Source organism: Armigeres subalbatus, chromosome 2 (genome assembly GCF_024139115.2).
Source record: "Armigeres subalbatus isolate Guangzhou_Male chromosome 2, GZ_Asu_2, whole genome shotgun sequence".
NCBI classification, from domain to species: Eukaryota; Metazoa; Arthropoda; class Insecta; order Diptera; family Culicidae; genus Armigeres; species Armigeres subalbatus.
The window spans coordinates 442,684,521-442,711,570 of record NC_085140.1 but is presented as its reverse complement, the minus strand read 5'-3'; the positions used below and the strand labels follow the sequence as shown (position 1 = coordinate 442,711,570).

The following is a 27,050-nucleotide window of genomic DNA, read 5'->3' as shown; positions in this document are numbered from 1 at the left end:
TCGGGCGAGAACGCCACGAGATACGCTACTGGTTGTGCTGCATGTTACTATTCTGTTGTTGTGTGAAAAATATGTTTACGCGTTTTGGCGTTTTGTTGCCAAACACTCGGTGGATGCTGCAGTCAGGCTTGGCGGAACGATTCTAGCGCGTAAACGTATAGCCTAGGTGTTCAACTAGCTGCTTCAGAATATGTGTGTAGATATTGCAGACCGAGTCATTCAACCGGAGGGAATATGTTCAACTTGTGTTTGTTTGACATGAGAGGGGTTTATCCGCTTTTCTTCCCGTCGGGGACTGGTGGGACGTGGTTGTATTGCGAGGGGATCGTGGATGCGAACGAATACCATTCCAAGTTTCACCTAAAAATTCTTATAGTATGTCAAGTTACAATTAAAATCGTCGTTCGACAATCATCGTAACGATAAATATTTTCCATTTTAAAAATTATTCAATAATTCTGCTGCTTATGATCGAATGCGATGTTCTTCTAAAATCCATAGAACGACCCCCCGCCGCCGGATAAACCCGCGTTCCTTTCGACCTCCACCGTTGTTATATATTTGATGTGTTGTTTGCCCATTCATTGCACCATTGTGTCAAATGATTCTCTGCCTTCGGGCGTACCGGAACACAAACATACGCACAAAGCACCTACTTCTTTATCCGCACTCAAATACCGCACTGCTCGTCGTCGAATTGATGCAGTAACAGCTGCACAGTGGAGTAGATCCAATAGAGGAAAAACGGATACCAATCCTTCAGGCTCCTGTTCGAGTTGAAACATTATGTCATTTTTACGGTTTTCCCGGAAACATATACTCATTGGAAATGGATGGTATAGAGTTGGTTGTGGTGTCGCAATGTTTTAACGAATCATTATCGTTATGATGGCAAATCGGGATGGAAGCATAAAATGTGCAACCATAGACAGGCAGATACTACAAGCGTGGTTACAATATCCAATTTCTCATTATCGGTGATATTCATTTCAATATTTTTTTTATAAAAAAAACATTGCGAAATTTTTAAAGCCAAACGGAGTGTTGGCTTACAATTTTGTTTAGAATTTATTATTCCGAAAATCTCTATTCAACGAGATACGTATTGTTTCATTTTTTGGCATGGGTGTTCATAAAGTAAACTTCAATTAATCAAGTCAAATTGTCACATATCCATACCAATTGTTGTTTTAATTTTTCATTTGACTTGACACGTTTCATACCAGGTTTTTTTTCAAATGGAAGTATCAATTTGTTTGCACCCTGACAAAAGACAATCGAACAGCACATCATTCGATCACGTTGCAAACAAGCAAAAACACGCGACAATGATTTCCACGGTTAGACAGACAAGCAGAATTATTATCCCAGTCCCGGTCCCAGGGCCATGCATACTCTATCGTACCCAATTTGCCAGGATTCGATAATTGATAGCTGGCTGTCGAACCCCTTTTGTGAAGATATGCAGCAGCATAAAATGTGCTTCTCAAATGTGAATTTTGCCAGTCGGTCGGTATCATATCGGTTGCAGAACTGGTAGTGGCTCATTATCGCCTGCTCCGGAACCGTAAACCTCGCTCATTATTTGCAGAATAATAGTGCGTTCGTTACCTGCGTGGCGTTGTATGTATTGTTCGCTTTACACACGTTGCACAATTCTATCAGTTCCGGGTGGGCCCTTTCCTTTCTCTCCTCTCGAATGATGGTTCGGTTTTGATTTCAACAATTCCTGGAGGCTAACCGTTGTTGTAATGCACCATGCAGAGAACAATGAGACACACTAACTACACACGGGCTTTGTTCTGCAAGTTGCGTTGGTGATGAGTGGCGTCTCCATGGTTCCTTTTAAGAGTAGATCAACCATGGCTGGATTTGTAGTCGGATGAAGTATTACAACCAATAGAAGTCAGCCAGTGGCTAACAACTAATCCTTTTCATTGTTGCATGTACATACGTATGTAATTACGTTCATGTTAAGATAGTTTGAAGGGATCTGGTTCGTTATATTCGAAACAGGAAAGGGTTTTGTTTGGGTTTCCACCAAATTGGGATTCAGTTAATTCTGGGAAATGATAAAACATGCTCTGTCCATTCATTATTATTTAGACATACATATTTCGCCTAGGAGGAAACACAAACTCTAATTTGACCTATTAGTTTGTCGATTACAATTTCTCAAGTTTATGTCCTTTTGTTCTCAAAGGATTGCAATTTTTTGAACGAATTTGTTTTGGTAATGAAACGGGATAAAAAATCATACCATTTTATTTTCAACCCTTAATTCCCATACATATTTAGGAATCTCTCGAATAGTATCCCTTATTCTGATTCTGTCACTTTCACTCAAAACCTTAAAAAGATTTATACCCCTAGATGTCAGGGCAATTTGAGAACGAATTCAAGTGTTGTTTTTCTTATCATCTCGGTTTCATTGTCGTGCCTTTAAAATAGCTCAGATGATAAGTTGATCTTAAAGAAGTAGACACCGCAAGACCGTAAACAGTGGACCGCAGATCAAAAAAGTTGGCTAGGAACTTTTTCAGAATCTCAATTTTTCTTAACGTAAACTAACATTCATCTTGGCAAAACGGAGTATTCGAATGTCCTCTTTGGGTTTCCACTCGAACTGGTTCGAGGTTGGCCACCTAAAGGTGACCATATTCACTTGGAATTAGTTACTCTGCATGAGTTCTAGTCTAGAGATGGTCGGGTTTCACATTTTGTAAACCCGAACCCGACCCGAACCCGATTTAGAAATTCCTTCCAAACCCGGACCCGACCCGAACCCGGAATGAAAAATCTTATCAAACCCGAACCCGATCCGTACCCGACATTTTTTGCAGTCTTAAACCCGAGCTGGACCCGAACTAATTTTTAGGCGTAAAACGGATATTTATATTTCTCGGATTTTATATTTCTCTTTACACCCAAAAGGGTATATAGGCCCAAACAACGAGCAAGCCTTAAAATTACCAGAAACGAATAAAAAAATATTCAGTACTTTATTTCTCAAACTCGTACCCGACATTTTATCATCTCACAAACCCGTACCCGACCCGAACCCGACATTGTTCTAATTTTTCAAACCCGAACCCGTCGGAACCGGCCCCATGTTGGCCACCTGAAGTTGATCAAACACACTTAAAAGTATACGACATGAGCTTCTTTTGCTTTTTTAAGTGATTTCAAGACATTTGGGCATTCAAACGGCTCCAATATATATCTATTTTAGAAGAGTCCACTTCAGGTCTCTACCGGAACCGATATCAAGCAGCCATGTACCCGAATCCAACTGCTGGGTCCTAGAAATCTCAAATATAACATATGTTTGCATTTAGATTCACCATTCATAGCTCACAAGTTCCAATACTCACGCTTCCACGGGTCTTCCGATGACAATTGACCGCCAGCTAAGGGTTGCGTACTTAGCTGGTAGTGCAGCCTGGGCACTGTTGTCCTTCTGACATCAGCTAGAGTGAGAGGGTGCGTCCTGTGGGGTCTGCCTAGGATGTGGTGGGGTTCGACAGTGGGCTCTGTTGAACTTCTATAAAAAGCTGCATGTGTCCCAAGCAGGCCCTATCAAAGCGACCGTGTGCCGCTCAAAGCGCACTAGCCTAGTCCTGGTGTTGGGTGGGACTTTAAACAAATTTGAGCGTCTGTCCACCAAGGAGGTGCGGCTCCAACAGCGTCTGTTCTGGCATCCAGCGGCTGAGTATGAAATGCTATTCCCCGGAAGCTATACCTAAGATGGCAGCCCCATCCCGGTGGATAGGGAACCTTGGGCCAACAACCTACTGTTCCTGAAACATCAATTTGTTCGAGAATCCGATAATGAAAGAATACGGACTGATTTTACGGCGACGACTCTTAGCGCGAAACAACGGACACGAATAGGAACATGGAACGTTTTAACCCTAGCCCAGCAGGGTAAATTGGCACAACTTGCCAATGAGGCACGCCGCATGAAGCTTGAGATCCTGGGACTGAGTGAAGTCCGTTGGCCAAACTTTGGAGAACACAGAACGCCGTCGGGACAAGTTCTGCTATACTCTGGTTTACGAGGTGAACACGCTCCCCGGCAACGCGGAGTTGGCATCCTACTAAGCGCTCAGGCACACTCTGCGCTTATGAAGTGGGAACCTATAAGTGAAAGGATAATCGTTGCCAGATTTAGAACACGGGTCCGAAACCTTACTATAATCCAATGTTATGCGCCAACCGATGCTGCCGATCTGCAAGACAAAGAGAACTTTTACAGTCAACTCAATGCCGTCGTAGATAGAATTCCGAAGGGTGATATCAAGATCTGTTTGGGCGACTTCAATGCGAAGATCTGATCCGACAACTCGAACCATGAGCGCATTATGGGACGCCATGGTCTCGGAGAAATGAGCGAAAACGGAGAGCTGTTCGCAGAATATTGTGGTAATAACGACATGGTGATCGGGGGATCGCTCTTCCCTCATCGACCGGTTCACAAGGTCACGTGGGTCTCCGTGACGGCTTTACAGAAATTCAAATCGACCACATCTGCATCAGCCGAAAATGGAAACGGAGCCTTCTTGATGTACGGAATAAACGTAGTGCCGATATCGCGTCTGATCATCACCTCCTCATCGGCGAAATACGCCTGCGCATTGCCCGGATTCGTCGGCAGGAGGAAAAAATTGGACGACGATTCAACACACGCCGACTGGAAGATGCCACGGTGAAACGGTCCTTCGTTGAAGAACTGGAGACGCGTGCTGCAGATATTCCGGAAGGTGGCAGCGTGGAAGACCAATGGACCGCCATCAAGAATGCCTTCATCGCCACCAGCGAGAACAATCTGGGCGAACTACGCACCCAGAGAAAACAATGGATCACCGATGAGACCTGGAGGAAAATAGAGGAGCGAAGAGAAGCCAAAGTCGCGATAGAGCGATCAAAAACCAGAGGAGCCAAAGTTCTAGCCCGCCAACGATACGCGGCTCTTGAGAAGGATGTAAAACGCTCATGTCGACGGGACAAGCGAGCGTGGGCAGACTCTCTGGCCGACGAAGGAGAGAGAGCCGCCGCAACCGGGGACATTCGCCTCCTCTACGATATCTCACGACGCTTAAGCGGGGCGAAGATGAATGCAACGATGCCTGTGAAAGACGCGAATGATCAGTTATTGACCGACCCAACTGACCAGCTGAAACGCTGGTTCGAGCACTTCGAACAACTTTTTCAAGTGCCAGCCAGGCCATCACCACCTCGGCATGATCTGCCCAGGATCCGACGTATAACACGCGTCAATACCGAAGCTCCATCACTGCTAGAGATTCAAACAGCCATCCAAAGCATGAAATCGAATAAAGCCCCAGGGGTCGACCGCTTATCAGCCGAGATGCTCAAAGCTGACCCCATGACATCCGCTCAACTACTGCATCGTTTATTTCATAATATCTGGGACACCGCAACTTTCCCGGTCGACTGGATGCAAGGTATCTTAGTAATGGTGCCCAAAAAGGGTGACCTGACTGTATGCGATAACTGGCGAGGCATTATGTTGCTGTGTACCGTTCTCAAAGTTCTGTGCAAAATTATCCTAGCCCGGATTCAGGAGAAGATCGATGCGACTCTCCGGCGGCAGCAAGCCGGATTCCGTGCCGGAAGATCCTGTGTGGACCATATTGTCACGCTCCGCATCATTCTGGAGCAGGTCAACGAATTCCAAGAGTCCCTTTACTTGGTATTCATTGACTACGAAAAAGCTTTCGACCGTCTCAATCACGAGAATATGTGGGGCGCCCTGAGACGCAAGGGAGTTCCTGAGAAAATCATCGGCCTCATCGAGGCCTTTTCGTGTAGAGTGCTGCACAATGGGGTCCTGTCCGACCCTATCCGGGTCGTAGCTGGTGTGAGGCAAGGATGTATCCTATCACCGTTACTGTTCCTCATCGTAATCGATGAGATTCTGGTAGGTGCGATTGACCGTGAACCAAACCGCGGGCTGTTATGGCAGCCTATAACCATGGAGCATCTAAACGACTTCGAATTGGCTGATGACGTTGCACTCCTCGCGCAACGGCGCTCTGATATGCAGAGTAAGCTCAACGACCTTGCCGAGCGCTCCTCTTCGGCAGGTTTAGTCATCAACGTCAACAAAACCAAATCGTTGGATGTAAACACGGCGACTCCTTCCAGTTTCACAGTAGCCGGGCAACCAGTGGAGAATGTTGAAAGCTTCCAATATCTTGGTAGCCAAATGGCGTCGGACGGCGGTACCAAGATCGACATAGGCGCACGGATCAAGAAAGCAAGGGCTGCCTTTGCGAGTTTAAGAAATATCTGGAAAAACAGGCAGATAAGTGTACGCACCAAAATACGAATTTTCAACTCTAACGTGAAATCTGTGCTGTTATACGCTAGCGAAACATGGTGTGTATCAGTGGAGAACACTCAACGGCTGCAGGTGTTCATTAACAGATGCCTGCGGTATATAATTCGGGCCTGGTGGCCTCACAACTGGATCTCAAACAATGAGCTCCATCGTCGTTGTCACCAGAGGCCGATAGCAACAGAAATTCGGGATCGGAAGTGGGGCTGGGTCGGCCACACTCTACGTAGGGGCAGAAACGAAATCTGTAAACAAGCATTAGACTGGAACCCAGCGGGACATCGCAGCAGAGGCAGACCCAGAGGCTCATGGCGGCGAAGCCTCAATAAAGAAATAAAAGAAGTCGACCGAAATCTAACCTGGTAACAGGTTAAAGCGATAGCCGGGCAACGCTCAGGATGGAGATCTTTCAAGTCGGCCCTTTGCACCACCGGAGGTGTACAGGATCCGTAAGTAATTCATAGATTTTCCATGAGCAAAATCATTTCGTCCTCAAACCTTTTTCCTGAAAATATGTTAAATTAGGGGAAGTGCACCGGTTTTGGCCAACTTAGTGCCTAATTTGGCCAACCCTGAAAAATACATATTTTTCCAAAATAATCGATCAGTTAAAAGCAGTGTTGAAGGATGAGGGATATGTCTCTTGTTGGAACTAATAAAAACCTTGCGAATTGGTTTATGTTTGGAGTTATTCGCAAAATTGGCCAAATTAGGAACATGGTCAAAACCGGTACAGTTCCCTATATTAAAAATATATAAAATCGGTTGATCATTGACGAAATGAGAGCAAATTGAAAAATAAATTTCAGTCGTTTTCGTCTGCTGGTATCGTGAAGGTTAAAATACGTTTTTCTAGCATTCTGCAAGGTCCGTTCTATGTAATTCAAGCTTTGCTCTATAAATCAGAAGCATAGATTCATTTTTTCAAAGCACGCAAACCAATTTTCCATGAAAATACTTACTTTCAAAAATTTAACATTTCACAATCGTATTTAGACAGTAAAGGCTTTATTCTAAAAAAAATAGCTGACAATCTAAATTCCCTAGAAAATACGTACTTTGGTAAATGGAACCCCGTTCTGAACCGTACGTGCTACAATAAGTATGAAAACATATCTATATTCAGCCAAAACAAATCTATTGAGTAGGGTAAAGGATGTATTTTGGATCACCCTTACGGGGGCTCTTATTTTGCACCAAGAGCAATTTGCACTCAGTGGTCCAAAATATGAGCCGCCGAACTGGTGGTCCAAAATACCTCCCTTACCCTACGTTGAAAATGTTTTATGAGAGTAAAACACTGTCGATTAGTATAATGATATGATATTATTTTTAGATGTAAGACAGATGTTAGTTCATACGCTAGATGAAAATCACATGACCAACTAAATTGATCATAATAAAAAGGAATCAAATCTTGAAATACCCTGATAAAAAAAATCCTAACTTGCATTGTTCGTAATTCAAGCTTATGATAGAAGAATGTACAAATATTTATACGTAAGTTATTTATAGATATTAGGCCGTTACAAATATTTAATTACCATTTTGTCCTACTGGTCTCCGAAAGGTCAAGGAAGGGGGGGGGGGGAGATAATAAAACATAAATATTAAAATAAAAAAATCAAAAAAACTCCTCGGATTTGTTGAAGAATGTTTTGAAAATCCTCAAAATTATCCGAATTTTATTTTGTTGCCCCCTCAAAATAAAATTTTTTGGCAAAAAAATCAGAGGGGGGGGGGGGTAGACAAAATAGTTTTTAAATATTTGTATCGGCCTTATTTGAGCAATGAAAATTTAAGTTTCCATCCACACCTTTTTCTAGGACATCTCTTTGATGCGCGTTTTGCATTAAACCAAATATGTAAAAACTGCTCGAAATCATTCGCAAATGAACAGCATCGACGTTGATTTCAGTTTCAAAACAATGGTTATCAAATTAATTTCAAATGACTAGACCTATCGGTCGATTTATAATAGCACGTTCAGATTGTATTAGTCGTATCCAGAAACGGACGATACTGATGTTTCGCCTTATTATAGTCGTGAGAATGCAACTCTAAAACAAATCACGTTAAAATGAAGCATTTTGAACGTTCAGTTTTTGTTTTAGAATATGACTAAAATGTACACCAAAAATCCAATTTCTAACCCAGGAAAACACATCGCAGTCATTTTTTACGCGGGGATACCTATCGTGTTAACTAAACCAGCGTAAAAAAACGCGTAAAAAACGACTTAATCAATAATCGATTTGCTCGTGGTGTTCCCGTGTTGAAGACTTTTTGAAGAACTCGCGTTTTAATTCAAGTTTTTCCTTTACAGTAGGCCGGACGGGTTTTTATCTTATTCCGTCCACACATTCCTTCATTATATGAAGAGGTCTTCCTCATCATTGCTTTATTGTGGGCAAATGTCTACTTCTAAAGAAGGAATGACATTCACTTTTTCTTCTCCCATGGTTCTACATTCCAACTAGAACTTGGTCTGCTTTTCAACTTATTGTTCTATTCGTTGGATACTTTTTAACATGGGAGTAAAGGCAAACTACTTCGACCTCATTTATTCAAATTTGGCTTCCCGTACAGAAGTTCGAAATTAGGTGGATTGAACTCACTTTTGCGTAGTTTAGTTTTCTCGTATACGCCTTTGCTTCGAAGGAAACCTGGAGACTCCTGACTTACTAGACGAACTGACATTCAACGACTAATTTCCAGCCAACTACTGTTTGTAAACAAGGGACCGCATATAGCATTTCCGTATTCCGTGAAAGGAGGTGTCATATCGGCAGCAAAATAAAATTTCCACAAAGAATAAGAAATTTAAGAAAAAAAAATATAGGAAGTTACCAATAACATTATTTACCTTACATTATTTCTAATGGTAAGAGCAGTTAATAAATATAAAATTTTCACAAATAATGCAAAAATTGTATAAACAATTGAGAATTTTCCACAAAACAAAAATAAATTAGCATTTCTAAAAGCAAAAACTGCCATTGAAAAAGAAGAATTTTTCATAAAGAAATTAAAATGTTTCACGGAAAAAAATACTAAATTTCCATAAAAAACAGCAATAAACAATAAAATTTTCCACAAAATAAAATTGTTTTCCCCCAAAATAATCAATAAAGAAAAAATAAAAAATTCAGACCCGATTCGATTTTGGCAACATTCGGCTTTGGCAACAACCATTCGATTTTGGCAACACATTCGTTTTTTTATTTTTTTATATTGCTTATAAACCACGTAAATATCGTAATCCTCGTAAAAAAATTGGTTAGAGCCCTAAACCGACGAAGAAAAATGTAAATATACCACGTATTTTTTTTTCATGATAAACGCCTAAATATTGAAATTTTCGTAAAAGAAATTGGTTAGAATTTTTTTTTAAACCGCTCAAAATTTTTATTAGTGTAAACGTTTGTATTTCAAAATTCGCGTAAAAAAGGGTCACAGTGTGTCTAGCGTCACAAAAGGTGAAAAAATGTTGAAGTATCATGAGAAAACAAAAACCATTCGATATTGGCAACGTTCGATTTTTGCAACATAAATGTTCCGCACGTGTTGCCAAAGTCGAATGGGGTCTGTATGAAAATTTCCATTAAAAAATTCAAAAAAGCTATAAAATTGATACAATATTCCATGAACTTTAAACGCTTTTAAAGAAAGAGTCATCTATGGAAAAATGCGCAGTTTTATTGCTTTTTAATATTTCTTCATGGAAATTTTCATATTTTTGCTTGCTCTTTATTGCTTTTGGTGGAAAGTTTTTAATTCTTTGTGGAAAAAATATATTCATTTAGTAGAAAATTTTGTAATTGTTGATTGCTGATTTTTTTAATGGAAATTTTGTAACACATTTTGATTTCTGTATGGAAAATTCTTCTTCTCTAATTGCAATTTTTGCTTTTAAAAGCGCTAATTTATTTTTGTTTTGTGAAAAACTCACAATTGTTTATGGAAATTTTGCATTATTTGTGGAAATTGTATAGTTATTTATAGCTCATAACCTGATTTCTTTATGGACAATTTCCTATTTTTATAGAAAATTTCTAATTTTTTAGGGTGCGTTTTTATTTTAGTCGCGTCATATCCCTCATAAGCTTATTCCATCTCTTTTGGCAAGGGCCTATTTAAAAAAAATCAATCGTGGCATTATTACGAGAAGATGCACTCTATAAAAACCCAACCTAGCGTTGGTGGCGCTTTTCTCGCGCATTAATAAAATGAGAAAAACATATAAGAGGGGTCAAATTTGCACTTTAGGGGATAGGTTTAACTTTTTCCTTCAATTTAGTCTACCTATTTGCGGTCATTTGAGTGCATTAAAGCGGTTTCTGTAGAATTTTTTTTTTTCGATTTTAACATTTTTTTCCAAGGGGGGGGACCCTTGGCAAAAGATTGTTTTTTTTTTAATAACTCTGAAACGCAATCGCCGATCGAACCAATTTTCAATAGGAAACAACTAGACCGCAATCCGCGTCGATTGCAACTTGTTTCGAGCAAATTGGATAATGCTAAGTACCAAAAAGTATGTCTCACATTTTTGTACACACACATACAGACATCATTCGTCGAACTGAGTCGATTGGTATATAACACTATGGGTCTCTTAGCCTTCTATCAAAAGTTCTGTTTTGGAGTGATCCTACAAAAAGGCGTGATTTACTAAAAGGCAAAAAGGAATCACATTCATCGTTTCCTTATTCCGGGAAAACTCCTACTTCTAAAGAAACGTTATGAACTTATTAAAAAATCACGATAATAAAGTCTTAAAAAAATCTTCCAAATAATCAAACGTCTGCTTCTCAAAAAAGGGGTAGACCCTAATCAGGGCAGCTGATTGATTTTGAAGATAGAATGATATTCATATTGCTCCAGGCTGAAGCATTAGCTTTCTTGAAACCTAAAGAAACTGCAGAAAGTGCTTTTGTTGTTTGCAGTTCTGCTTCAAAAGATATGCAACCGTTTTCTATTGCTTTGAAGGAGAAAATTCGATCTCTTTATTTTAGTGTTGAACTTAATTAATGTACAATTAAAGAAAACATGTTAATAAAGTGATAATAAAAAAGATCTCTTTATTATTTGGATTACAATACATGATCTTTTTAGAACTTGCAGTGCTTTCGATGGCTACCATAACAAAAACAACACCGTGTGGTGAAATTATTTCGAAAGGAGAAACAGGCATCTTGAGCGAGCCGATTATATTCGGAATCTCCACAGAAACACTTAAAGGATGGAAGGCTGATAAGTTTTTGCTGAAACCGGAGAAACTTAAAGGTGCCGTTATTTCATCAAATTAGTCTTCGAATGAGTTAAATTCTAGGAAATTGCATTCAAGGATACTGAATTAGTGAAATGTTATATTATTCCATTCGATGAATTTGCATTTAGGGAAACTACATTCGGATAACTGGGTTTTGGAAGATTATCGTACAATCGTTCTTTGGTGTATTTTATGCCTAACGTCCATTATGTCTATCTTCCATTTTGCCTAAGTATTTGTGGTTGGCGTACTTTTGTATACAATTCTGAAAAGTCTTAATAATAAATTCAAGCTTGTTAAAAAAAATAATACAAATTTGTAAGATCTCAATACAATGATTGTACTAAAATCTAAAAATGCAGAAACAAAACAAACAAAAAGTAGGGAAGACCAATTTTCTCATTTAAATTCTTAAAATAAAACAAATAACAAACTCTAGAGATTTATTAAATTAGAAAAAAAATAGAAACAATCACCGCCTCGGCTTAGCAGTTCTAAGCATTGTATAGTTACTTCATAGTCCTTTTTTTGTTTGCCAGTAATCAGTATTCGGATTAAAACAAGTTTCTCAACTGCTGGTCGCACACGACGGTAAAATCAATGTTTCGTGATCCCAGATTAAAACCAAATCTCCTAAATCATTGATAACCAAACCGAACGAAGCCCAAAGAAGTGCATGATATCCGGATAGATTACTACAGTAGTTTTTGATATCGTAATGACTTCGACGTTCGTACATATAGCTCGGTCCCATCTAACAAGCTCGTCTTTTGCCTTGTGTCCGTACATCATATGTCTGCTCTGCCCCGTAACCTGCCGGAATTATAACCATCCTAATCTACCCGGGGCCTGCTCTATCAGCAGTTGCCTCTATCGGCAACCGGAAGTTACTTGCCTAACTCGGTCAGCCGCCACCCATCCATCCTTCCATCCACCACCGGTCGAGCCCACCCATTTATTGGCGTTGGCCGTTGCGTTGTAAACATCTATAAATAAAGTATCGCATAACATTGGGCTTGGCTCCGCAAAACCCACACCGGATTATCAGTAAACGAGCGTATGCATTGCATACCATTTCTGGCCGGACGATGATGGTCCTGAGTCCCGAATGCATCTCTCCGAAAGGAAAACATCCCAACGGGCGGGCGGACACCCTCGCTCGACTCGACGCCCCCACACATGCGGAAGGAACTGCGTCCCGGGACCATACTTAGGGTCGGTGGTTGCTTTCCTCGTGGCGTTGATGCATGATTTAGTTCAGCAGAGATAGTTGAAAATGTGGTCCGGGGCCGGGGTGGTGGTTCTTAGCAAAGCACTCCACCGAGTAGGTACATATTTTGTTGCACTTTTGATATGTGCATTGCCGTTGGTTGGGGTGCATTCGATATCGGATCAGGAAGCTATGGGGCCACAAAACCGCATCATAGCCTTGCAGTTTGTTTTCTCTCGGTAAGTAGCTTTCAGTTCGGTTCGGGTTGTTCTTTGTGTGCGAGTCTGACTGCTGCTGATGGTAATTTGCCATGCCATGTGTGCTTTACAAAAGCGAGGGGGAAGCCAGGATTATATCGGAATTACGCATCGGGAAATTTCCGTTGCTAACTGAGTGGTACTCGATGTATGCAATGCTTCGCAAAACACTTAGTTTGGCAGAGTTTTCAGTAGCACAAACCTCGAACTGCACCACATTTGCAACTATTCCATTATTCAATTGCTTCCACCGAGTACAACGTATGTATGATTCGCGTTTTCTAAAATAAAACTCTTCCTGCCACCACTCACTCAACTATCATCAACCTCAACAGCTTTTTCCAGCTCGCTAATTGCCAATTAGTAGCGCATTAAAAGTTTACTTCCCATTTGCCTTTTTCGATGTCGGCGGCTGCTCGACTTCTGTTGCAAAACTCACACTCTGTTGCCGCTATTTTGATGTAGTGTTCCAGTGGCATTCCAAAATTGTGCACTTGCCTCCTTGTTACTTACCTCTGCTGCCATTCATTACTCCACATATCTAAACAGTAGCGTTAATTCCTCTTGCCACACATCCGCATCCTGAATGACAGGAAAACGAGAAGAACCATTTATGCTGTGTAAGAGTGCAAGAATGAATGCTACTTCGGCGTTGAAGGCGAAGACCAGACCTACGGCTCAGAGTCAGTCATTTTCTAATGCTCCGGCCCTGACTCCGACACAAACAGATCTCGTCATGTTGGGGCACTACACAATAGAAAGAGAGCCAAAATGATTGCGGTCCACATGGGTGGCTCCAGAGATCAGGAAAATGAGGGAAATCGAAAAATTGTTTGTCATATAAAAATTAAAAGCATAGTGGAGAATGATTCTAAAACATTTTGAAAATGTAAACCAAACACCAGGAATTTATTCACCCCAATATGCTAACGCCCATGTGAAATGGTAAAAATTGCACCTGAACCTGTGTGTGACGTCGTGTAGTTTTATTCTTTGTGGTCGCTGCAGCAGCCGCAGCAACTGCAACTCTTCTTTCAAGATTCCATTTAGCCGGTACTCCACGGCTCGGGTGTGGGATGACGGCTAAATGTGAATGGGTGCTTTACCCATCCGTACTGTAGGTTCCATCTTCTCCCAATTTCGCCGGGTTTGTGTGTAACGTCTAACGACGAGAAGATGGGATTAAAAGGCATCGCACATGAATGCATCCTCAGAATGTGTCGGGGAAAATGTGGAGACGGAGGTCCATGCCTGTGAGGTGGTGAGGAAATTTGACGGTAGAATCCCCGGATGCATTCCGGCTCCTTGAGCTGTTTTGCAACGAGAGCGGTACGGAATCCGTCGCCCTCCTATCGGGATGAGTGCTGGTAAATGCGAAGCGGTAAGTAGTTAAATGTCGTCATATTTGCTGCTCTCTGAGTTGAGTCCCAGAGATAGGATGGAAGCCACGAAAATGGGTTTCTTCCTGTGCGATTATGTCTCTTGTGTCATTGACAATCTGCTGCTGTTTTTGATGGTACCCATGGTTATGAAGATCGTTCATACACTGGTTACTATTCTGTGTTTGGTGTTTACCCCTATAGTAGGATGCTAACCGTCACTCAACAAAAATCACTCAAGGCTTCTCAATTTAACTAATTACTCATTTCGGTTAATTTATAATTGTTGCGAGTGAACAAATTCCAGTTTCATTATTTTTTTCGTTACGGAGAGGAGAGAAAGTAACATTCGCAACGTTGAATAATCCGGAGTGGCATAAAGAAATATTCTAAATTTATTAGTAACACAGATAAAAAGACACGTTTTTATAACTTCTTGCAAGAGAACTTTCAAATACTTCAAGAATGACGCTAGTAGGGATCGTAGGTGATCATGAGTATACTCGAGACTTTACGTTACGCTGGTATCTTGCGTCTGAAAAGTAATTCTACATGCAGCCGAGATAAAAGTTTGAACGTGAACATGTGTCTTAGTATTCCACCACATCCCCAGAATTTTCTCCGCAGCGATCTCTCAGTCCTCTCAGCAGTCCAAGTTCCTTCCACGCTTTTCAGAATTCGACAACCAATCTACGTAGTGCTGTTCCTTGATATAACGAACTGCTCGCGAAAACTTGTCTTGGAGCCTGTCTGCATTGGCGTTCTTCACAAACTGCACGCAGCTGGGAGAACAGGTTGCTCTCTTGCATCTCGTACATGTCAGCTTGACGACGGCGATCGCCATCTCTCCACTCCACAGGATCTTCTGACTATGTTGACCTTCCTACCTAACCAACATTTCACAAATGTCCGCCACGACAGCAATCTTGTGCTGGCGATATCCGTAAAGCACCGCCAGCAATGATGTCAACTAATCAGGTCCGGGAACAAAAACGAATTTAACGATACTCCCCCTACAATCGCTGCAGCAGTTTAGACGATTCTAATCTCTCCGGATTTGTTGGGATTAGTTACCGAGAATATTGGCAGATATCAATCTCGTGGATGCTTTATTGTTGCTTCAACAGGATTTAGCTTTCTCAAATATCGTTTCTGCAAATATTCCTTTATCTTGACCCGTAACGTGTCTGCCAGCTGTAGATCACGATCCATTATCTTCTCCAAATTTACCAATCGCCGTGCCACTACTGTCGGGTAACGTTGCGTTATCGAACCGCCACAGTACTGTTCAATGAATGAACTGAGTGAAAATTGTCGACCCCAATCAAGATCCTAGAAGAAACTTCTTCGTATGAGTCGTCTTCGTCGGCAGGTCGTCTTAGTAAGGGTAATGCGGTAATGCGAAGAGAGTTAAGACATTGCGGTTGTCTGTGGTAGAAGGGTCAAGCTCTGAACGGTGTAAACCTTTATCGCTGGCTCGTTCCATGTTCCACACCGGCAATCATTGATACAATCATCGACTTCTCCTCGTAACACTGTTCCTTCGGTGTTTATTCATCCAGCAGACTCTGTTCCATAAACAAAGAAGAAGAGCCGCCATCCAGGAAGGTGCATGTTTTCAATTATACTCCCCGGTCATACACAGTAACAAGAACGTATCTTAATAACACTTGGCTGTTTGTGGCGATGCATATAGTAGCTTTGCCTTGTTGTCTCGATGTTGCCGATCTCTGCCGAATGTGTGAGAACAGTGCAGAGAGAACATATGCATTTATCATGCAACAATTGATTATGCATATAGCTACATTAATTTTTACAGCATTGCGTCCAAACCTGACAAACTCCGAAATGCTTCCGAAGACACTACCTGCCTTGCTTCATTCTCTAATCACTGAGCAACGACCAATTTGTAACCTTGCTTACAAACAACACATTCTCAAACTGCATAGATCTTGAATCTGGCTTTGACATCATTCCCGATTCCGATTCTGCCGTTTCACTGTGTACATTTATAAACTCATTACTCCGACTTTGTTGCTTGGCCCTTGAAACTGCGTTGATCGATAGTAGTGTTACCAAGCTAGCCGCTTCTACTAACTGCCCACAGCCAGTCTCCAAAATATGACAGCGTTACCTTCAACAGCGCCTGCCGCTCCTTCACCCATTAAAGTTTTACTGATACCGGTAGCCTGTCTACCAGTTCCTGCAACAACGATACGTTGTAGAGATATACTTCAAGACCATTAGCTACGATCGTAGCACAGATGTTTTGCACCGCTAATCCGTAGTCCAGTGGTTCTGAACCTTTTTTTTAGAGGTACTTCTTCAAACTTTTGTACTTTTTGAGGTACCCCCTATTTTTTCGCTGAAAATAAATATAAATAAACGTAACTCATAAGATATATGAAAAACGGACCCGAAAACAAGCGGCTCTCTAAAACGGTTGTTCTGTGAAAGAACTTTTGGAGGCTTGCGAGAGCCTCTTGAAATGATGCTTCTGAGCCTCTTAAAAGGAGGCTTCTGAGCATCTAGAAAGGACGCCCTCTTGAAACTGAGCTTCCGAGCCTTTTGGAAGATGGCTTCCGAGTTTCCCGATCCTCTTGAAAGGATGCTTCAAGCCTTTTGAAACGAGCTCCCGAGCCTTTTGAAATGAAGGTTCCGAGCTCCTTGGCAAGAAGGTTCCGAACCTTTTAAAAGGATGCTCCCAAGCCTGTTAAAAGAAGGCTTCTGAGCGTCTTGAAAGAACGCTTTTCAGCGAATTCCGGGAGGAAGGAAGTCTTCCGATCCTCTTAAGAGGAGACTTTCGAGCCTCTTGAAATGAGTCTTCCGAGCCTATTAAAAAAAAACTTTGAAGTCTCTTGGAGGGAGGCTTCCGAACCTCTTACAAGGAGGCTTTCGGGTCTTTTAAAAGTAGTCTTCTGAGCGTATTAAAAAGACGCTTCTCAGCCTCTTGAAAGGATGCTTCTCAGCCTCTTGAAAGAAGGCTTTCAAGCTTCTTGAAACATGGCTCCTGAGACAGGAGATTTCGGAGCCTCTTGGAAAAAGGCTTACGAGCTACTTAGAGGGAGGCATCCGAAACATAGTGATGAACTTTATTTATAATTTAAAAATCACTTTAAATAAAGAAATAAAAAAAACATCCGAAACACTTGGAAGGAGCCTTTCAAGCCTTTCGCAACGAAGCGACTGAGCTTTTCGGAAGAGGCCTTCATAACGAGTAGATTACATTGAAGATTTTCAAACTTTATTCATAGACGTTTTTCTTTTTGGTTTTTTGTCCCACAGCCCTTATACACTGGGCTGGTTGGGTGTCAGGCCATTTGGCCGAATGTGTGAGAAATGAGAAGTGAGTAATGAGAAGTAGGAGGTTCCTTTTTCCTACATTATTCTTCCTCCTTCTTCATTTCTTCTTCTTTATCTTCCTCTTTTTTTCTTCTTCCTTCATTCTTCCTCCTTCGTTTTCTTTATTTCTTTTCCTTATTCCTTGATTCTTTTCTTCTTCCTCCTTCTTTCTTCTTTATTTATCCTTCATTCAGAAATGATCTTGCTTCGTATTGCTTGCTATCGCTATCTCACTTATCTCTTCTCACTTATGATACAGTGAACTCTCCCTTACTCTATATTGAAGGGACCATCGAGTTAGGGAGGTTAGGGAACACATTTATATTTGGCCGAATGCCGTTTAGCCGAACAGTAAAATTTTTTTTATTAATTGAAGTGAGAAGAGAGATGTTTGAAGTGAATGTTGAACAGCTAGAAACGAGATTTTTTAAATGAGTACAGAGTAGTGGTAGTGAGAACTGAGAAAAGGAAATGAGTATTGAGTAGTGAGATATGTGCAGTTACATGTGAGTGGTAAAAAGTGAGAAATGAGAAGTGAGAAGCAAGTGGTGAGAAGTGAGTTATGATAGTTGCGAAGTGACAAGAAGAATGTGAGCAGTGAGAAAAACAGAAGCAATGGGTGAGAAGGAGAGAGGATAATTATAAGGTGAGAAGCGAGATGTTAAGTAGTTAGAAGTGGAGAGATATAAGACAGGAGAAGGAAGGGAAAAAAGGAAGAAGGAAACAGAAAGAATATCGTTTTTCACTTCTTGTTCCTCGGTCCTCACTTCTCACTTCTTAAAGGGTGTACGGAATCAAATTGCACCACTTTCAAAAGTCGATAACATTTCACCTACTGGGCTGATTACAACGAAATTTTGTGAAAGACGGCTTCAGCATGTGTTACTCACACTGCGTGAATTTCAGTAAGAAACTTTCGAAAATACAGCCGAAGGAACAGGACGTGTGAAAATAAATCTTGCGCATACACCTCCATATTCCACATCTTATAAAAAGATGTTAGTAATCCAATTTTTTGCCTTTGACCCCGATATCACCAGAATTGCGGCAGATTGAAAGATACTGGTCTGGAATGAAAACACGAGCTTCGGAAGCCTCCAAAATTGATTATTACGGAACATAAAATGTTAATTTGGCCTTTCGCGTCAACATTTCGTATTGGTTTCTAACTCCAACGTTAACATTTTCGTTTATCCGACTAATTGTCGCTTCTATAGTAAACAACCAAAATCAAAAAAATAAGAAAAGCGCTGAAATCTAATTTTGGACTGATATTTGTCAGATTTTGAGAGAGCATTAATCTCATTGTTCAGGCCGGTTCACACTGCAGCACTTTTTTTATTTTTTGTTTTCTTTTTTTGTAATAGTTAGAAGCGTAAAAAAATATGGTTTCTTTGGGAAAGTTGACTTTAATTAAGTTAAATAATCGACTGCGACAATAAAATTAGTTAATTTTTTTGTTGGGATAGATTGCAGGATGAAAAATGTTAGTCAGGGACATGTACAAAATCTTATGAGTTCATTTAAGAAAAAAGTTTCAGTATTTGGATGTATTTAAGAATTACAGTGAAACAGTGATACATAGTCAAAGCTTCTATATTGTATTTCAGTCCCTAAAAATTGCATGACAATCGGTTGATAGACTAATTTTTGGCGAGTAGTTCAAAGTGGTGCAATTTGATTCCTTACACCCTTTATTACTCCCTTTTCACAACTTACTTCTCACTCCTAATTCTCACTTTTCACTTCTCACTACCTACTTCTTACTTCTCTATTCGCACATTTCGCTTCTCATCTTCCTTTTACCACTACTCACGTCTCACTTCTTACTTCTCACTTATAACTTCTTATATCTTACTTCTGACTTCTCATTTCTCATTCATCACTTATCACTTCTCACTTTTTCTTTCTTACTTTTCGCTTCTCACTATTCGCTTCGATCTTCATACTTTTAACTTCTCACTTCTCACTTCCCACTACTCACCTCTCACTTCTTACTTCTCATTTCTCACTCTACACTTCTCGCTTCGAATTTCTTTACTGCTCGCTTTTAATTCTTCATTTCTCACTATTAATTTCTCACTTCTCACTTCGCACATCTCACTTCTGACTTCGCACATATAACTTCTCATTTTTTACTTTTCACTTCTCACATATAACTTCTTATATCTCACTTCTGACTTTCCATTTCTCACTTATCATATGATTCACTTCTAACTTTTCACTTCTCACTTCTCCCTTCATACTTTTCACTTCTCATAACTCTTTTCGCACTCCAAATTTCTTACTTCTCACTTTGTATTTTTTACTTCCCACTACTTATTTTACAATCCTTACTTCAAACTTCTCACTTCTCACTTTCCATCTCTTACTTTTAATTTCTCACTTCTAACTTTTCTTCTCTCACTTCTCATATATCACTTCTTATTCTTCACTTCTAACTTCTTATTTCTCATATCTCAATTCTCACTTCTCGCTTATCATTTTTCACTTCTAACAACGTCGTGCATGTACTGTTTCGGACAACATCGAGTTAGCGAGGTGGACATGTTTGGGAAAATTACTTCGACTTAGGGAATATTGAGTAAGGGAGATATCGACTTACGGAGAGAGCGCAATATGCTAGATTCAAGGTATATTGAATTTCATCGAGTTAGAGAAAATATCGAGTTAGGGAGAGTTCAATGTATCTCAGTTCTTACCAATAACTTCACACTACTCATTTCTCATATGTCACTTCTCCCTTATCCTGCCTTGATACCTTTCAGGCATCAGAAAATGATTTAAAAGAAATCATAACTTCTTCAATCCATGACCTAGTTTGCTGATTCAGACATCAAACGAACCGGTTAGGTTCTTAGTTTTTATATGTGGGATATCATTCTGCAAGCCTTGAAACTCATCCTAGGGCATATCAAACTTCATGATGTTACAAATCATGAACAATGGAATATACTCCTCGGCATGTAGGGAACTTGTTTTTTTCCGGAGAAGTGACCACTTTTATCGGATTTCCAAAACCCATCTTTTGACGTATCAAACTTCATGATTCCGCAAAAGATGTTCAATAGATTATATTTGAAGGTTCTTTGGTGGTTATGGACAAGCTCCGTGGCATGACTGGAGCCTAGTTTTATGGCAGTATTTTTTTTCTTCTGGAATGCCCATTTCCTTGAATTATTTGGCATTTATATACTGATCTTTTAGGAAAATTGGATTTAAACAGGTCAAAAGGTGGGCTTCGAAATATAAATAAGAAGAAATGATTCTTGTACAACGAAATAGTGATAAATTTTCCAAAGGATCAGGCTTTCAGTCGGAAAATGTTTAATTAAAGATGTATTCCCATGCGTTGCACGATGTGTTGTGGAGGAACTCAGAAGTATTTCAATTTAAGCTTCATCGGCGTTTTGACAGTATTTTGCAAAATTATGATGATTGATACGTTATTGCAAAAATACATCACAAAGTGGATACTATCTAGAGAAAACCAGCTTCCCAAAATGACCCAATTACTTCAAATCATGCTCTATTGAAGATGTTTTAAAAAATCATGAAGTTTTAAACGTCGTAAGATTCTGGTAAACTAAAAAGTGGCCACTTTACCAAAAGATCAGATTCTCAGCATGCTGCAAGTGCCTTCAGTTATGCATTATTGATCATGCTTTGAAAAACGTCACAAGATCGGTTTCGGAACACATCAACAAGTGGCCACTTCCCCGGAGGAACCAGGTTTCCGGCATGCCGCTGAGCATGTCCATACCCATGCAAGTTCCTTCAAATATACTCTATTGTTCATGATTTGTGAAATCATGAAGTTTGATATGTCGCAAGACGGGTTTCAGGACCCATCAAAAAGTGACCACTTCCCCGATGTACCCAGGCTCCCAGCATGCCACGGAGCATGACCAACCCATCCCAATGCTTCCAGAGAAACTCTAATAGTCATGATTTGTGAAATCATGAAGTTTGATATGCCCCAGAACGAGTTTCAAGGCTTGAAGAATCTGTTCCTTCATCCAAAAAAAGATACTCCACTAGACCCCGGGATTATTCCGGAACCATGTGGGCAATATCATTTTTCCTCCCAGATATAAAAACTAGGAACCTAACTGGTTTGTTTAATGGCTTTATTAGAAAACTCGGTCAAGAATTGAAAAAATATGATTTAAACAAATGCCAACTATATGTACGGTCAAACGGCATTCGGCCAAATGACCCCAAATCGCTCTGGTTGGGGTCGGTAGGTTTCAGTCTTCGATTTACTGGTCGCCATGCATATTATGTAGAATGCAAAGTTTTCGAATAAAAGATTATCAGCACTTTATCAGTAAGTTTTCATCCGCCATTACGAATTTTTGTCCGTGGTACTCCTGAGGCCAGGCCTGACACACACTGTAATCAAGCTGAAGACATCGTCTCGAACTGTCAAAGTCCCTTAGGATCGCCATAATGTCGACCGTCTATAAAATGCATCGCAACAAATAATACCTTTTCGGAGGTTTTTTCTCTTGTTTCGATGGTGAAAGAACAAAAATTTGCGAACATAATCCTAATCATCATAATCATTTACAATGCACACTACAGGATCCTACGTCTGAAATATTTTGACACAAGCTATAAAAGTTTTTACTGTGCCCTGCCTGCTACATAAATTGCACTCCTTTCCAGTCGCAAAATTACTCAACTTTCTCGAATTCACTAATATTACCTCACCCCGCGTAAATCCGTTTTTCTGTCCGCCCACCGCACTGTGAATCCGATTCGGGATGTGCAACATTGAGGCTGCAGCGAAAGTTACAGAAAAATAAGGGCTCATTCAAGAATTGCGTTGGTGTGTTATTCTGGAAATTCTAACACGTAATATCTGGACCATCCCTGATGTAATCCTTGTTTTCGACCCGACCAGGTTGGCAGCTCCACTGCATCCCGGCTGCTGCAGCCCAATCCAGGGGGAACAAGGGGAGCTACAAGTGTTTACAGGGATTCCTGGTCGGTGTGTGCCAATGGCAGCCGGTCGGTGCATGCATGTATCGTCGTCGGATTACCAGGATAGCTTCGCTTCGTTATCACTCGTCTTCCTCTTCGTCAGTAGTGCCTCCACTACTGTCCCTCCAACGAAATGGCGAGGAGGAGGTGGTAGTGGCTGAAACCAACGACCATCACAGGAGCGAGGGCGAAAAATGTGATCTCTCAAGAGCTTTAGAAGCTTTTCACTGTAGAAGTCGGTCCTTGAGCTGAACGAGGCTGGTGATAGTCTCCAGTTGCATGGAAAGGGTTTCCTGATTTTAGCAGAAGCAAACACGGCTCCCGGCATGGGTTTCGATTCTTAATAAGAATCTAATCCGGTGGATGCGGAGCGAGGCGCGAACGGAGGATGGGTGCGGAACGGCTCTCTATACAATGGTAATCCCGAGGCTTCCTCTTTCAAATCCAGTGTGGAGTGTATGTTGTTAATGAAAATCGGAATATGTTGGCAGTGGATCGAAAGGAACTTTTGCTTCTGGTGAGGTCATGTCGTTTGTTGCTCCGAACACAATACAACAATATTCTCCCGTGTGGTGGTAGAAATAAGATGGGTGACACAGAGCGGTAAAAGACTTCCACAATTCCAATATAGAAAATGCTGCCATGCCAGTTTTACGTCCATCTGGTTGTAAAGGCATGGAGATGGTTTGTAATACTTTGCATGAGCATAGAGACGGGCTAAATGGAACAAATCGATGGGCATTTTTGGATTTGAACTTTTACTTGCAGGAAATCGGCTTTCGTTCGAGAATATTTTACTTCTGCCGAGACTGTAAAGTGAAATAGAGGAGGGAAGTTTGAAAAGAACAATAAGCTCTCAACCAATTAGGAAGAATCGGGCTTTGGTAGTTTAACAAGCACAACAGTCCATGCAAACTGATCTCCTCTAATGTTGGATTGTTTTGTTTTCTATTCTCTCCTTTCCAGAACGAAAACTGTTTGTGGGAATGCTTAGTAAAAAGTACAACGAGAACGATGTGAGGCATCTGTTCTCCGGCCATGGTTCGATCGAGGAGTGTACGGTGCTGCGAGATCCATCCGGACAGAGCAAAGGCTGCGCTTTCGTCACGTTCAACAGCAAACAGGCGGCCATCGGGGCTATAAAGGTAAGTTAATTCACCGGACATCGGATATATATAATTTAGGACAAAAGCAATGACATATCTGCGGCCAAAGTGAACATTTACGAACTTTGATTTCTAAAAAACTTCATATAGTAAATCCGTTCAGCTACCATCATCAGTCTCCACCTAATTGTAACTCAAGCGTAGCTGTTGACAACCAAATTACAATAATTCATGAAGGAATAGAATTAGCAAGCAAGCGAATTGACTACGATTAGCACCTCTAAGCAATCCATTGGATTTGCGATTCAAATCAGCTCAATTTGGATCGAATTTTACGAGCCCAGTCAACGAAACGCCCCATAAACAATTTCCCATCCCACCACCATAGTTCCAGGAGCAGACTAATAAATAATTTCCCAATTCGATACACAAAGCTCTGGCTAAGCACCCCGACCAGCCGGTCAGTTCTAATTAGTGGCAGTCAGTGAGTGGTCAGATTTCCGACTATCCTTCCCCACGCTGATTCATTGGATGGAAACGGAAGAGATTACTGTTAATTGACTCAAGTACCCGTCCGACTTCCGCTTGTTTGATCATTTACCTTCGCCGTCCCGCCATGCCACTTCATAATTTCATCTAATAAAATATCCCCATAACTATAGAGAAAAGTGCAACCCCTGGCAAGGCAATAGTTTCAGCTCCCCTTTTACCATGATTCTCCATTCTTTGGTCTGGCTGAGGTCCTCTCCACCCAGGGCAGGAGGTTCGCGCGTACAACCAGCGAACAGCGCGCGAAAAAAAAAGAACCAAATGAAAGCCAGAGCTGTCGACTTGATTTATGGTCGTCGGGCTCTTTCCCTCGCTATCCACGCGAATCGAAAGTGTGTTTGTGCGTCGTTGTTCGAACCCTAACACGTGCACATGGTTTGTTTTATTGGGGGAGGAAAAATAATATTTATTTATCGTTTTTCCTCCTCACGCCCTCTCGTGCTTCGCTCAGTTTGGTAGCTACCAAGCGCTGTTGTCCTATCTCCGATTCAGCGGGTCTCGTGCTGGGTGCTAAATTGTGCTTGCTGGAAGCATCGTGGTTACCATTTTAGTTTTCAGCGCTTTTCGGTTTGTAATGATGATTTAGTGGGAAAACAAGACACTGGACTACGAATATGTTTTTGACTGGCAATAGATTTTTTTTTCTTGGAATGCTTTCGAGCACATGAAGAATGAATGAATTTGTTAACAGCGAATTAGCAGCTTTTACTACAGTATCGAGCCGATTCTGCCACCCCAAAAATATATTTTAGCCGTTCATTTTATTTTTATTAATACCGCAATCAACTGCGGTTTATTATTAATCATTTCTGAGTACCTGTCAAGAATTTTGTAAGCCTTTTGGACAAGAAATAATTTAGCTTTCCCAAGGCATAAACTTATTCATATTTGTGAAACAAATAAAAAAATGGACATAATTTTTTTTTCGATTTTGTCACATTTTCTGATATACTAAATGTCTAAATGCTGAACCTGTAGATCAGCGGTTCTCAACCTTTTTCTTAAGAGCTACCCCTTCAAACTTTTACATTCATTAAGGTACCCCTTATTTTTTTCACTGTGAATGAAAATAAGCATGATTCATGGCTCTCCAAAAGCTTGTGTGAAATGTTACTATTCCGTGATACTTTCCAATTCAAATTTAGTATATACTGGATTCCTATAGGACTTTGAAGACTTTTGGAAGCTTCGAGCCTTTTGAAAGTAAATCCACGCCTCTTGAAAGGCGCCTTCCGAGCCTCTTGAAAAAAAGCTTCCGTGCCTTATAACTAAGCATGAGCATTTTAAAAGGACATTTCTTAGCTCCTTGAAAACTTGAAAGGAGGCTTCCGAGCCTCTTGAAAGGAGGCTTCCGAGCCTCTTGAAAGGAGGCTTCCGAGCCTCTTGAAAGGAGGCTTCCGAGCCTCTTGAAAGGAGGCTACCGAGCCTCTTGAAAGGAGGCTTCCGAGCCTCTTGAAAGGAGGCTTGGAGGCCTCTTGAAAGGAGGCTTCTGAGCCTCTTGAAAGGGAGGCTTCTGAGCTCTTGAAAGGAGGCTTCTGAGCTCTCTTGAAAGGAGGCTTCTGAGCCTCTTGAAAGGAGGCTTCTGAGCCTCTTGAAAGGAGGCTGAGCCTCTTGAAAGGAGGCTTCTGAGCCTCTTGAAAGGAGGCTTCTGAGCCTCTTGAAAGGAGGCTTGAGCCTCTTGAAAGGAGGCTTCTGAGCTCTCTTGAAAGGAGGCTTCTGAGCCTCTTGAAAGGAGGCTTCTGAGCCTCTTGAAAGGAGGCCTGAGCCTCTTGAAAGGAGGCTCTGAGCCTCTTGAAAGGAGGCTTCTGAGCCTTTTGAAAGGAGGCTTCTGAGCCTCTTGAAAGGAGGCTTGAGCCTCTTGAAAGGAGGCTTCTGAGCCTCTTGAAAGGAGGCTTCTGAGCCTCTTGAAAGGAGGCTCTGAGCCTCTTGAAAGGAGACTCTGAGGCCTCTTGAAAGGAGACTCTGAGCCTCTTGAAAGGAGACTCTGAGCCTCTTGAAAGGAGGCTTCTGAGGCCTCTTGAAAGGAGGCTTCTGAGCCTCTTGAAAGGAGGCTCTGAGCCTCTTGAAAGGAGGCTTCTGAGCCTCTTGAAAGGAGGCTTCTGAGCCTCTTGAAAGGAGGCTTCTGAGCTTTGAAAGGAGGCTTCTGAGCCTCTTGAAAGGAGGCTCTGAGGCCTCTTGAAAGGAGGCTTCCTGAGCCTCTTGAAAGGAGGCTTCTGAGCCTCTTGAAAGGAGGCTTCTGAGCCTCTTGAAAGGAGGCTTCTGAGCCTCTTGAAAGGAGGCTTCTGAGCCTCTTGAAAGGAGGCTTGAGCCTCTTGAAAGGAGGCTTCTGAGCCTCTTGAAAGGAGGCTCTGAGCTCTTGAAAGGAGGCTTCCTGAGCCTCTTGAAAGGAGGCTTCTGAGCCTCTTGAAAGGAGGCTTGAGCCTCTTGAAAGGAGGCTTCTGAGCCTCTTGAAAGGAGGCTTCTGAGCCTCTTGAAAGGAGGCTTCTGAGCCTCTTGAAAGGAGGCTTCTGAGCCTCTTGAAAGGAGGCCTGAGCCTCTTGAAAGGAGGCTTCTGAACCTCTTGAAAGGAGGCTTCTGAGCCT

General features: G+C 41.4%; 1 protein-coding gene across 2 annotated transcripts in view; it reads left to right on the top strand.

The window, feature by feature from the left end:
• The window catches only part of LOC134213681 (CUGBP Elav-like family member 1), a 495,491-nt gene that overhangs the window by 391,880 nt on the left and 76,561 nt on the right, over nt 1-27,050 (top strand). For both annotated transcript variants that reach the window (XM_062692950.1, XM_062692951.1), the window contains one exon: nt 23,780-23,958. In XM_062692950.1, the coding sequence (XP_062548934.1) occupies nt 23,780-23,958 (179 nt within the window). The remainder of the gene's footprint in view (nt 1-23,779; nt 23,959-27,050) is intronic.